Source organism: Cottoperca gobio, chromosome 19, assembly GCF_900634415.1.
Source record: "Cottoperca gobio chromosome 19, fCotGob3.1, whole genome shotgun sequence".
In the NCBI taxonomy this organism is placed as follows: Eukaryota; Metazoa; Chordata; class Actinopteri; order Perciformes; family Bovichtidae; genus Cottoperca; species Cottoperca gobio.
The window spans coordinates 14,312,704-14,325,591 of record NC_041373.1 but is presented as its reverse complement, the minus strand read 5'-3'; the positions used below and the strand labels follow the sequence as shown (position 1 = coordinate 14,325,591).

Below are 12,888 nucleotides of genomic sequence, written 5' to 3'. Positions count from 1 at the left end.
TGTGTGTATTTGTGTCTGAGCGTCCACTGTCTATGAATCTGCTGTAGCAATCCTCCCTTTTCTAAATGTTGACCTCCATACATAGCAACCATGCATATATGATGGATGAAGCATAACTGTCCACATAGACTGCTGCAGGGATGAAGTATTTGTATAGGCCAATTTGAAAGTTAACATCACACAGGTTCAAACAAAAAACAATAGGATTCTTCCATTGGATTTTAGATTTTTGAAGAAAAGTTTTGTGGCAAAGAAAGGTTTTTGACACGTTTTGTCCAGCAATATAAACTTCACAAATGAACACAAATGACAGACTTTGTCAAACGCTAAATTCTCTTAAGCTTGTGTTAACCACAGACCTTATTTCAGGCAACAAACCAAAAACTAAAAACAAAAAAACATTGAATACTAACTAATTTCCGTGTTTTAAGACTTATTCCTGCAGCACTCTATTTAATTATTTAACAGTCAGTCGTGTCCAGACAGCATGTCTAGGTAATGTCTCTCTGCACCTTAGTTGTTGTCGATGTTGTCTATACAGCCCTATTCATCAGTCTGACCGGACACTGAGGGCTGATGCACAAACCTTCTGCCCCTCGCAGGCCATACCCCAACCCCTTCCTCCGTGTAACCTCTGCCTCGATCATCTTCACAACACCGTCCAGAATTTCACACTCTCCCCTCAAGCCTCCACTTGGAGCGGGAGCTCGAGCATGAGTGACAAAACGTGCAGCACAAGGTAAACACACAGGAAACTGAACCTGTAAAAAAGTTTGGATTGTGTCCAGAAATAGAGAGAAATGTACAGTGTAAGATAACCGATCATTTGATAAATGTTTAAGAGTTTTTAAAGAAGTGAATTAAAGTAAACTGAACTAAACTGAAGAGGAGTGATTTACTTTCTACTTGTTTAGCTCTATGTGTGAAAAGGGCAGAACTTAAGTCAATGCACACATCTACGACTGGTAGTACAGTACACAGTGTCCTATGTCTATCTGAAATGCAAAACTGAATCCCCAACACAAAATTACACTTAACCTTCATGTATCATAGAGTTTACAATGGTCTTGACTTCTGCCAAAGATATCGGATTCATCGTTTTAATTTCCTCTTGCAGACTGGAGCAGAAAACCTGAAGGCTTTCTTTCTGTCTTTACAATTTGAGACCAACATTGTGTACAACAGATTCTTTAGCATTACTGGAGGCTTGTTTACGTAACATGTACCGTATATTACTACTGGAAACCATGACGTACATATTTGTATTGCATAAGTGATTTTATCTGTCTCTAATGATTCCCCAAACGCATTGAAGTGCAACAGACTGCTCCGTTTAGTGATTAGGGAAGATACCTAGATAAAGTTCTGCCCCCTGTTGCAAAAATGAAAACATTGCAAGTTAAAATGTCCTCACTGGTTTTTTGTCATAAGGAATTATCAAGCAATACTGTGTGTGTGTGTGTGTGTGTGTGTGTGTGTGTGTGTGTGTGTGTGTGTGTGTGTGTGTGTGTGTGTGTGTGTGTGTGTATGTGTACTGTGAACATAAACACGCAGGAAGGGTAGCGAGGAAAGAACACAACTTGCTTATCTTTGTTTATTTGGGACATTTAATAGATTGTTATTGTGATACTGAAAGGCACGAGATTAGTTGTTATGTTATTATCATGAGCATAGCAAGCGTCAAGCCCACATGGATTTATAAGACACCAATTATTTTAGTTATGAAACGTTCAGACATGAACATAAGTTCTTATATACAGCGGGACATTGCAAACAAAGAACGTTGTCTCCTGTTTCAAGCTCGACAAATAAAATCACATTTTAAATATGAATGATTTCTGTTCAGGGAAACGTGTTGTTGTCTCTGCATATTACAGATGTTAACTTCTGATTCTCATTTTAGATTACAGACTATAGTTGAATATTTCCCAGCTCTGGTGTCAAAACAGGAATATGAAGCATCCAAACATATGGAGCACCAGGCACAGATATGCATGAGTGATTGCCCCTCCACCAGGACAAAAAGAACCCCACCCAGCGACGTATGGTGACAACCAGCTGCCAGTTCATTAGAGAGGAAAGGTTGGGGAGCTAAGTACCACCATTTGATGACACTTTACAGTTCAATTATTCTCCAGATACAAGACCACCTCTTCTGGTAGTAGGAGGAGGAAAAATAAGGGAGGCTGATCGGAAATTACAGAAGGAGGAAATGATCCAGCATGATGACTGTGCTGCCGCTGGAGGTGATGATATCACTCTCATTGTACTGTAAACCCATTTTCAGAGGCTGCTCTTGAACAATAAATTCAGCTTTCAGTCACAACATATAATCGCAATGCTTACAAGTATAAAAAAAGGTATTTGATGGACTGATACACATGATGTTTAAATAATTATAGATGCATTGCCCTTTGAAGAGAAAGCGTATATTGAAATATATTGAAAAACATAATAAAAAAGTAGTGCAATATATGCAAGGCACCATTTACACCATGACAATACAGCACCTATTAACTTATATATATATGATATACAATACAAAAAGGCTGTATATGCTAGGAAACACTTATATATATCATTATCATTATATAAAAGCAGCATGTGTATATTCTGCAACACAGTGCACATCATTTACCTCTGTAACATGACATATACTTTTACTTTAAATATAATAATAACACATCTATTGCCACACTGACAGTATTATATGTACTGTATCACCTTGTTCCAACTCTTTATTCAAGCTATATGGGTTTGAAAGAAAAAGGAAACCTAAAAGACATGATAGTCATTTCATATTCGACAATAATAGGGATTTAAATAAAATAAAATAAAACAAATTAAAACAGAATTGGGATAAATAAACTTAAGTAATATAAAATTATAATAAGAAATGTGTATATATATATATATATATATATATATATATATATATATATATATATATATATATATATATATATATGTTATTCTTCACCGTACAGTTTGTGAGTTTTATTTTTATTTTTTATATTTTAGTGTTTATAAGTTTGAGAGTCTTAATATATTCTTTAAATTTACATAGAAATCCAGCTAAATTTGGGGGTAACTTTTGTTATTTGACATTAATGTAACCGAAGACATTTCTTTTAGCCAATAATCAAGAATTTTACAATAAATTCAATGTTATAGACTATTTATCAGGTTCAAAATGTACAATTTTCTTACACTCAATTTTGATATTATTATTAGATTTCACATAAATATATTCTTTCATTTGAAAGAATATATTCATTCAGTCTTTTATTAATTTTTTTATTCACCATGTTCAGTCTTTTATTTATTTATTTGTATTCACCATGTTCAGTCTTTTATTATTTTTTTATTCACCATGTTCATTCTTTTATTATTATTCACCATGTTCAGTCTTTTATTTATTTATTTGTATTCACCATGTTCAGTCTTTTATTTATTTATTTGTATTCACCATGTTCAGTCTTTTATTTATTTATTTGTATTCACCATGTTCAGTCTTTTATTTATTTATTTGTATTCACCATGTTCAGTCTTTTATTTATTTATTTGTATTCACCATGTTCAGTCTTTTATTTATTTATTTGTATTCACCATGTTCAGTCTTTTATTTATTTATTTGTATTCACCATGTTCAGTCTTTTATTTATTTATTTGTATTCACCATGTTCAGTCTTTTATTTATTTATTTGTATTCACCATGTTCAGTCTTTTATTTATTTATTTGTATTCACCATGTTCAGTCTTTTATTTATTTATTTGTATTCACCATGTTCAGTCTTTTATTTATTTATTTGTATTCACCATGTTCAGTCTTTTATTTATTTATTTGTATTCACCATGTTCAGTCTTTTATTTATTTATTTGTATTCACCATGTTCAGTCTGCATGATTCGAGCTGATCCCGTGACGTCATGATGAAGTCAAATAAGTAGGCGGGGCGAGAAAGAGCGAACAGCAGATGTGATCCAGTCTTCTGTGTATAAGAGTAATAATAAACAACACACTGCATGTTCCGGTGTATCTGATGTCTCAGGCTGTGTATCCTCCGCCCTAAGACGAAGCACAGCTGCCGGCTGTCAGCGGCTCTGCTGCGGGCAGGCAGCAGCATCCTCTCCGGCCAGGAGTGAATGAGTAGGGTCGGTGGCCGACAGGGAGGGGTCCTTTGATTTCAGGGCTTCCTCCTCCTGGATGGAGCCCGGCTGTTTGCAGGCAGCGATGGCCATGGGAGATGTCTCGAAAAAAGCGTCGTTTAGGAACGTGGCGGTGGAGCGAAAAAACCTCATCACCGTCTGCAGGTCAGTTTGCTGTAAAGGAGACTATGTTTGCGTTTAAGTGCCTGATATGAGTGAGGGAATTAACAGGCTAAATGTTGCATATATCATAAGTGGTCATATGGTTATATTTTCTGGTGATTCTTATCATAAATAATATATGCACATATTCTGACATGTATGCTTACGTCATCCTCATAATAAGTCCCTTTAATGAACTATGTACTGACAGTGGGCCTGTGCGAACTAGAAGCCTGAGTTTGCATTAATGACCTTTCTTTTTTTATATATATCAGACAATCCATAGACAGACTTGGCTCTCTGCGTGAGTTTAGCAGTGTCATCTTTGTCCGTGCGATTTATTTTCTCCCTGATGATGGCGTGGTTGCTATGACCACAACCTTCTTGGGGCAAGGACTAACTGGCACCCCAGGGACTCAGGGCAGGGAGGCAGTAAGGCCTGTGTATTAAGTCCTGATTGGACCATGTGGGGGTTTTGGATGAAGGTTTGCACTTAAAAGGCCTTTGCCAGAGCTTAAACACATATATACATAAACATATGCATGCTATTAAACACACAGCGTACATCTAAAGACATACACAAACTATAATTACATGCATTTATTCTCTAACTTACTGAAGGAGACTTTGAGAAAGATTAAACATCTGTCAGATCCAGAGATGCTGTCTGGAGTTGGTTCCGTTTTAAAATGTAAACACCCAAAATGTCATTAGTACCACATTTAAAGCTGCTATAATCAATATTGTTTTTATGATAATGGATCAAAGGACTATGAGTTATGTAAAAGGGGTCACTTGCATGGAGACTTTGAAGTTCCTCTCAGCTCTACGGAGCATTTTAGTGTCTTTCAGCTTATTGTTTTTATTTCCCGTCCTGCAACTTTACTGTTTTGGTTCACTCTCACTGCTCTCATAATGTTGCTGCAGCAGGATGCTAGCTCTAAAAACAAATATGCTACCTGCTCAGCTCCAGACAGCAGAGTTAGCAACTAGCTAGTAAACAGCCAGACATTTCCCTCAGAAGTCAGAGCTAAAAGGACAGAGGATGTTTATTTGTGTGGACATGACCCACATATCATGCTAATAACACGCAGTTTTTTGCTTACAAGTTTGCCAATATCATCTTAAGGTGTTACATGTCACTACTGTTTTCACAGCTTGTTTCCACTGCCCCGAGTGGCCACAGAAAATAGTTTGTGAATCATAATTTACTTTTCCAGAATTATTAGATCACTGTAGTGAGGGATGTGGTCTAGACTTTTATCCAAACAAAACAAGTGCAGCTGTATTTGGCAATAAAATACACAGACAATATAGATTACATAACTTCTTTTCATACAAAGATGATCAATGTAAGACACCTTAAAGTAATGTTGCCATAATCATTCATTGAAAAGCACAGTAAATATCTAAACTCTGGCTTCATGTCTGCTTTCAGTTGATGTTAAAGTCAAGTGCGAAGTTCAGTCATTAAATAACTCTTATCTGTTTCATGGGTCTGTTCTAAGTCATGTGACTGGAATCCACACATGTCCGGTCGTACATTATGTTCTGGTCATACTGCATTTAGAACTATTAAACAAACATTACACACACATGCACACATTCAGTAATCTGGTGCAGGTGAACAAGACCTCACCTCTGCTGACTTACATGTGTCATGTAATGTCCCTGCTGTCTGTAATACAGTGACAACACGGGGGATTGTGCTCGTTTTGAGGCTAGTCCGCCAATTATTGTCCAGTATCTGTCCACAGTGAGAGCAGCTGAATGAGGCATTGTTGCCTCTGGAACAATGGGGAGTGTAATCACTTGCCTCAGTGGTCTGTGTTAGTAAAAGCATTGTCTTTTGGACACTGACAGTGTGTGTACTGTAAAAAGCCCAGATATGTTTTACTTCAAACTGTTCACATTTGGCCACTAAACTCTGTGGTTCCAGAGAAATAGTGTTTCTCCACGTACCGCAGAGGTCACGTCGACCAGGCTTTCTGTTGTTTTTGTGTCACCCCACAGCATATCTCCGTGTCACTGGACAAACAGCATTTGGCAGGTGTTCTTGCAGCAAATAGACCTGCTGAATTATTTAGTCTCCAGAAAAATATTTAGGTGTGGTCATTTCAGCAGAAAGATTAATGTTGGGTAAAATAAACAGCATAAATATGGCAGGAGGTCACGCTGGTTGACATTAAACCCTTAATTATTCAGGTACATTGTTACACTAGAGTCCATTATGCAATTCTAAATATTTAGCCGTGCTCGCCATGTAGGGAACGTCGATCGCTCAGACAACAAAGTCAAACTGCTCAGTGTCAGCCTCACGTACTTTATATTAAGTGCTGATTAGTAAATGTTAGTAAAAGTGAAGAAGTAGCATGCTTACACACTTAGCTGAAGAACATGGTTATTATTATACCTGCTAAACATCAGCTTGTTAGCGTTGTCACTGTGAGTCGCTGTTTATTATTATTTGTTATTTGGCTGATTTATTATCGTACTCAAAATGTACTTTATAGGCTGCAGGCCGCAGGCATCCATTACATCAGCTGTCCAGTTCCAAGTAAACTGAGTTGTCGGCGCTTCCTGAAAGCTCTCCATAAACCTCTTACTCACGGTAAATTGGTGAGTCAGCCGGAAACGGACAGTACAGTGTGACGGGGAAGAAATCCACTTCAACAAACAAACATATGGGATAAACATAGTCTGTATTTAACTTCTGATTCAGTTGCTTTTGATTTTATCCTTTTTACAGGTTTTTTTTATCATTGACTTTCACTAAATTCATTATTCCTACATGGACTTATGTGATTTATTGTTATTATAGTTTGATCTAGGACAGGGGTCGGCAACCTTTACTATCAAAAGAGCCGTTTTGCCCCTTCGTCCACCAAATAAGATTTGTCTGGAGCCGCAAAATTCATTTGATAACGCAGCTTATAAGTTTGTTATTTATAGTTATACTATATTTGTTGCATTTATGAAATGGCAGAATGACAATAAAGGAAACTGTTGAGATCGTGTTGCTATTTTCACCTGTTTAAACAAAGGAAAACACCAAACTCTTTAAAAGAGAAGGACAAAATACACTGGCATGTTTACTTTGAAAAGAATTAAACACAGAACTATGCAGGTCTATTTGAGTCCTCCCCATATTTGTTGAATCAAATAAAAAATCAAATGAATATAATATAAAAATACACAACAATAAAAAATACAATATAAAAATGAAATGAATAAAAGAAAGTAGCCCACTTTGAAATAAAATAAACATATAGCTGCAGCCTAATAGCTTAAAAAGAGTAAAGTTTGTATTTAATTATGTTTTCAGTGTGTTTTCATCCACGTGGAGGTGGTGATCATTTCTTTGGCTTTTAAACAATTCACAACAGCCTCACAAATGTCTTTCAACATTACATTTTCTGTCTGTCTGTTTCCTGACTAATATATTCCCCTGATGACTTTAGTACGGGCAACCAACCTCTTTGTGTAAAACGTCTCTCTCTCTCTCTCTCTCTCTCTCTCTCTCTCTCTCTCTCTCTCTCTCTCTCTCTCTCTCTCTCTCTCTCTCTCTCTCTCTCTCTCTAGGTTTTCTGTAAAGACGCTGTTGGAAAAATACACAGCGGAGCCCATAGATGATTCCTCTGAGGAGTTCATCAACTTCGCAGCCATCCTCGAACACATTCTCAGCCACCGTTTCAAAGGTACGAGGGTTTTGTCTGGGATTGACTGCATGTTAAAGAAACTCCAAAAACACTGAACAAGAAATGGAATTTGGCATCAAAGCAAAAAAGTATCTTAAAATGGTTCTGATACTGTTATTGATAATGAATTTTAATAAGACGATGCATGTTTTCATACTAATACATACTGTTGGCTGCACCAACAGTCTGTTTATTGAAATAAATAGACATTATATATGTCGACATCTATCAACATATCAACACAGAACAATATTCATGTTGCACTCTGCTTTTTAGGCTCCGGCAACTGGTTTGATGGCCAGAGGAGTTACTGGGACTATGTCCGTCTGTCCTGCGCTAAAGTCCCCAACAGCTGCATCAGCAGCATCGAGAGCATGGAGAACATCAGCACCTCGCGAGCCAAGGCAAGTCCCATACACACTTCACACACAACTGAAGGGATACGCAGTCAGGTGGAACAGAAAACATCTTACATTCAACTCCTTCAATCACTCTTAGTGTTAATATATGGCGGTAAAAAATAGGTGTATGTTATAGTATACAGTAAGAAATTGGGTTAATTTCTTCACCCTTTTGGGACTTCTTCAGGGGCGAGCCTGGATAAGAGTCGCACTGATGGAGAAGAAGCTGTCTGAATACATCGCTACTGCTCTGAGGGACAGCAGAACGACCAGGTTAGAGGCCACACACACATAACTTTACAGTCTCTATCCCGACTGGAACCATGTTCCCACCTTGTCAATTTTGAGACTTTGGGCTATTTAGCTTCCATAACATGTCTTCTTTCAGACGAGGGGAAAGAAAGCGTCCTAAATACATATTTAGGTTTTTATTTCACTTCACTTTGTCTATTTGCGTCTGTAGATTTCTCCTAAATTTGCATATGAAACACATAACGTTTCAGAAAACTTGTAATACAAAAGATAATTGTGTTATTGTAAAAGATCACCTGGGGAAGTTTCATGGTGACGTCTATTAAATATGTGTTTTACCCTATTCACCTGTAGTGTCTCCCCTTTAGGAGGTTCTATGCAGAAGGAGCCATCGTGTTAAGAGAGGAAGCCACGGTCCTGACAGGGATGCTCATAGGTCTCGGAGCCATAGATTTTAGGTGAGGAGGTTTGACCTTTATACTGTTACATTTTACGCATAGAACTGATGATTTTACATGGGTATGTGTATATTTTTATCACATGTCTTTGTGGTCTCTCCTCCCTAGTTTCTGTCTGAAAGGGGAAGCCTTGGATGGGAAATCTTCCGCCGTGATTGACTACACACCGTACTTGAAATTCACACAAAGGTATGTTCATTGACAGAAAAGAGAATTTAATCTTCTCGTACCTTAAACAGCTTGCTTGGAAAGATAGAAGTTTTTGATGCTGGGCACTTGAAAGTAAATAATTTGGCTGCTTCTGTTGCAGCTATGATTACCTGAGTGATGATGACGATCAACAAAGTGTTGACAGTAGCACAAGCGACGACAGCGGCCCCGACCACCCCTACATCCCCCTGGTCACTGACGAGGAAAGCTGGAGCACAAAGTGTCGCAAGATGGAGCAGAGGTTCAAGATCGTCAATGCTCAAAAGGTATGCAGCCATCTTTTTGGGTTTGAAAAGGAAATTGTTTGACACTTTGGGGAAATAGGCGTATAGGCGTCGTCCCCTTTTGTGCGTGCATCAGCGTTGGGGTTGTCTGCCAGAAGCTAGTTTCAAGCCACATGTTTACAATATACTTTTTAGATATTGGTGGTTTTAAACTGTATATTTTAGTATGTTTGTTACGTTACTTAAGTTACATACGTGACGTAAATTAAGTGCGTTATAAGTGAACGTATCTTAAAATAAATCAACGTTGACACGAACAGTGGTCTCGTGGCTGAAAGTCCTGTGTTTGCTTCCACCCCGACCTCCTCCTTACTGCATTTGTCACCTTTTATATTTTATACTTTTCTTCCGTCATAATTAATACGGCCACTAGAGGCAGCCCTGCACGTGCAAAACTGACGCTAAAGACGTGGAGCATCATAGTTTGACACGTAGGGCCACTGACCAGCAGCCGTAGCCTATTGCCCAATTGGGAGCTGGTTAAATGTAGCATGTTAAGTGTTTAGTGTGTACTGCATAGGGTTGATCAGGGATGCATCACTTCTATAATACACTGAGCATCCCAGATGGACAATGTTTCATTTGAGTGTCCGAGCATGGATACTTCCTTTCACTCAGTGTGGATGTGCGTTGTCAGGGTTACCTGGAGGAGCTTGTGCGCCTGCGTGAGTCCCAGCTGAAGAACACAGAAACAGAGAACAAGAGGCTAAAGGCCAGACTGGAGGAGCTACAGAGCCACAGCACACAGGAGAAGAAGGAGCTGGAGGCCATCGTCCTGGAGCTTCAGGAGCAGCTGTGAGTGACTGAGGGCAGTGTCCCCCACATTGTCCAGCCTTAAAACCATTTCATATAAAAAGCATTGTTATTGGTTTAGTTGAAGGTGCCACGGTGTTGAATTTGAGTGATTCTTAAATAATTTATTGTATTGTATCGTCATGTTTGTCAGGACAAGCTTGATTCCATGTGACTCCAACCATCTGGCCAAAAACCTTTCAATCCCTTTGGTCAACCAGTGGCCGACGCTCCAGCCGTACAACAACCAAGACGACGTCAAGCTGTTCCGCAGGTTCGGGTTATAGATGATGCATCTGATGTCTTTGTGGGAATAACTGCAAAGAGAAACAGACATGCACTCTGTGTTATATCGTCATACAAGAGAATATTTTGTTATGTCGACAAGGATGTGTCATTGAAAAATGCCCAATATAATTGGTAGTTTTAATGCGATAATCAGTCCAACACCCAAAGACATTCACTTTACTACATTACATAACAAAGAAAAACATTACTTCCTAACATGCCCATAATTGTTGAGTCGATCGAGTAATCGATTAATCGTATCAGCTCTAATAACAACTTCAAATGTCTATAACAACACAAACAGAACAACAGAAATATACTGTTTATTTGAATACTTTTCATTCAACAATGAACTCCTGTAACTACTGTATTGTTAACTCTTTGATTTGTCCTTCCGTTGACCTGTAGGAGGAGTTTCCCCAGCACAGAGCTGCTGTCAGTGGAAATCAGCCTTGATTCAGACTCCCAGAGGACTGAGGGGAGACATAATGGAGGAGCCTGGTGCACAGGTGACATTTTACACAGTCACACACACTGTGTTCTCGTAAGATAATAAGTGAGTAAACGCACACACACACACACACACACACGCTTGAGTTGACCCTCCCTTCGTATGTCTGTCCCACCCCTCCAGAAAAGGACTACACCCCCTCCATGATGGGCTTGTGTGGGTCCTTGGCCTCCCTCCCGAGCTGCAAATCTCTGGCTAGCCTCAAGTCCAGCGAGTGCCTGGTCCACATCAGCACAGAGAACAGTCCTGCCCTCTCTCCCAGCTAGGGGGCGCCAAAGAAACACTGCCAACCTTTAAACTGACACTGAGACAATTCAACATGAATACACAATAGACTACTTCTGGGAGCTGGACAAATGCTCTCTTTTGTTGCCCTAACGTGAGTCCCTTCATGCTCTGAGTCTCAAGTTACACCTTTTAAGCGTTTGTGAAAGAGTAGCCTCCCTGTCTCCCTGTGACTGTCCAGCAAAGATGCAGGAGAAGCTGCTGTACTGCCCGACGGCCTCCTGCAGTTTCACTGTCTTTAATTGTCTTGTCATGATTTAGCCTCCTGGAATGCAAACAACCGGTTCAAGTTTGACCTCTCTTACGTCATGATGCTTGGTTTTGTGTAATTACAGTCACGTCTGTACTGGTAACATTCAGCAAAACTCGCTGTAGGTTTGTCCTGTATGTATGTACTTGTCCATTTGTCTGTGTCTTCTCAGTCTGTCAGTGTATCTTATTCTGCCTCTTGCATAATACTGGCAGTGCAGGGTGGATGAGCTGTTATAACCTTAAAGGGAACAGAAACAATGTGTTGCCATATTATATTACACTATTACAAGAGAGATAAAAAAAATAGGCTTGTACTGTTCAAAGTTAAAGTGGCCAGAGGGTTTTCTGATGGGTTTAGGATGAAAGACAGTTTAGGCCTTATTCAATCATACTGTACGTTAGACACAGATTTTAGGATGGGACACTAAAGACATGACAGGCTGCAAAGGTTTGCAGAGCCACTACAATGTGAGCATAAAAAAACAGACATAATATCTATTGCATATAAATGCAAAGTGCATTGTGACTATGCAGAATGAATGTTTTCTTTGTCTTTTTCTACAAACCTGGCTTGATAGAGTAGTTTGAGCAGGAGATAAATAGTGAATGTGCAATGTGCGCGTGTGTGTGCCATTTGGTTTTTTGGCTTTTCTTTTTTCTTTTTATATTTTAATTAATTTCATGACTTACTTGTCTTATTTACCATCTTGTAAATTGCAATCTCATGCAGTGTTGTTGAGAGTTGGGATACATTGTTTTATGTAAAACTGCAATAAAACTGCCTTCTTTTGAAACATTAAATGCTGGTATGCAACGGATGTGTATTTGTTTGTTTTTTTTGTCAGTTGGTCTGATCACAACAGCTATTGGAAGAATTGTCATGACGTTTTGACGATACAAAGCCGGTTGAAAGTTTCTCTTTAATCAAGAAACTGCTGTGTCAATTTATTACTAACCTGATCAGAAACAAAAAAACACTAACCCAATTTAATTTACTGTAGGCCAAAATCCCAACACACGCTCTCTCCCCTTGTTCCGGGGTCACTTTTTGTTTTCATGTCTCACCTTTTAGCTCACCTTTGTTAAGCATGACATCGTCTTTCCTCAAATGGGTTTGAAATACCTTATGTGAGGTCATAGGTTAGGA

General features: G+C 38.7%; 1 protein-coding gene across 1 annotated transcript; it reads left to right on the top strand.

Annotated features, from left to right (window-relative positions):
• The first annotated feature begins 3,973 nt into the window (after positions 1-3,973).
• Positions 3,974-12,559, top strand: rundc3ab (RUN domain containing 3Ab). Its single transcript, XM_029455757.1, has 11 exons — positions 3,974-4,313; positions 7,893-8,008; positions 8,285-8,412; positions 8,597-8,682; positions 9,030-9,119; positions 9,228-9,308; positions 9,430-9,595; positions 10,251-10,408; positions 10,560-10,679; positions 11,102-11,202; positions 11,328-12,559. The coding sequence occupies exons 1-11, from the start codon at positions 4,207-4,209 to the stop codon at positions 11,468-11,470; spliced, it is 1,296 nt and encodes a 431-aa protein (XP_029311617.1). The 5' UTR covers positions 3,974-4,206; the 3' UTR covers positions 11,471-12,559.
• The last annotated feature ends 329 nt before the right edge of the window (positions 12,560-12,888 follow it).

Excerpts from the sequence above, each read along its gene's own strand:
- rundc3ab (XM_029455757.1), top strand. The coding sequence starts at position 4,207 with ATGGAGCCCGGCTGTTTGCAGGCAGCGATGGCCATGGGAGATGTCTCG. Across the intron at positions 8,009-8,284 it reads TCTCAGCCACCGTTTCAAAG|GCTCCGGCAACTGGTTTGAT; the intron begins GTACGAGGGTTT and ends TCTGCTTTTTAG. Across the intron at positions 11,203-11,327 it reads TGGAGGAGCCTGGTGCACAG|AAAAGGACTACACCCCCTCC; the intron begins GTGACATTTTAC and ends CCACCCCTCCAG.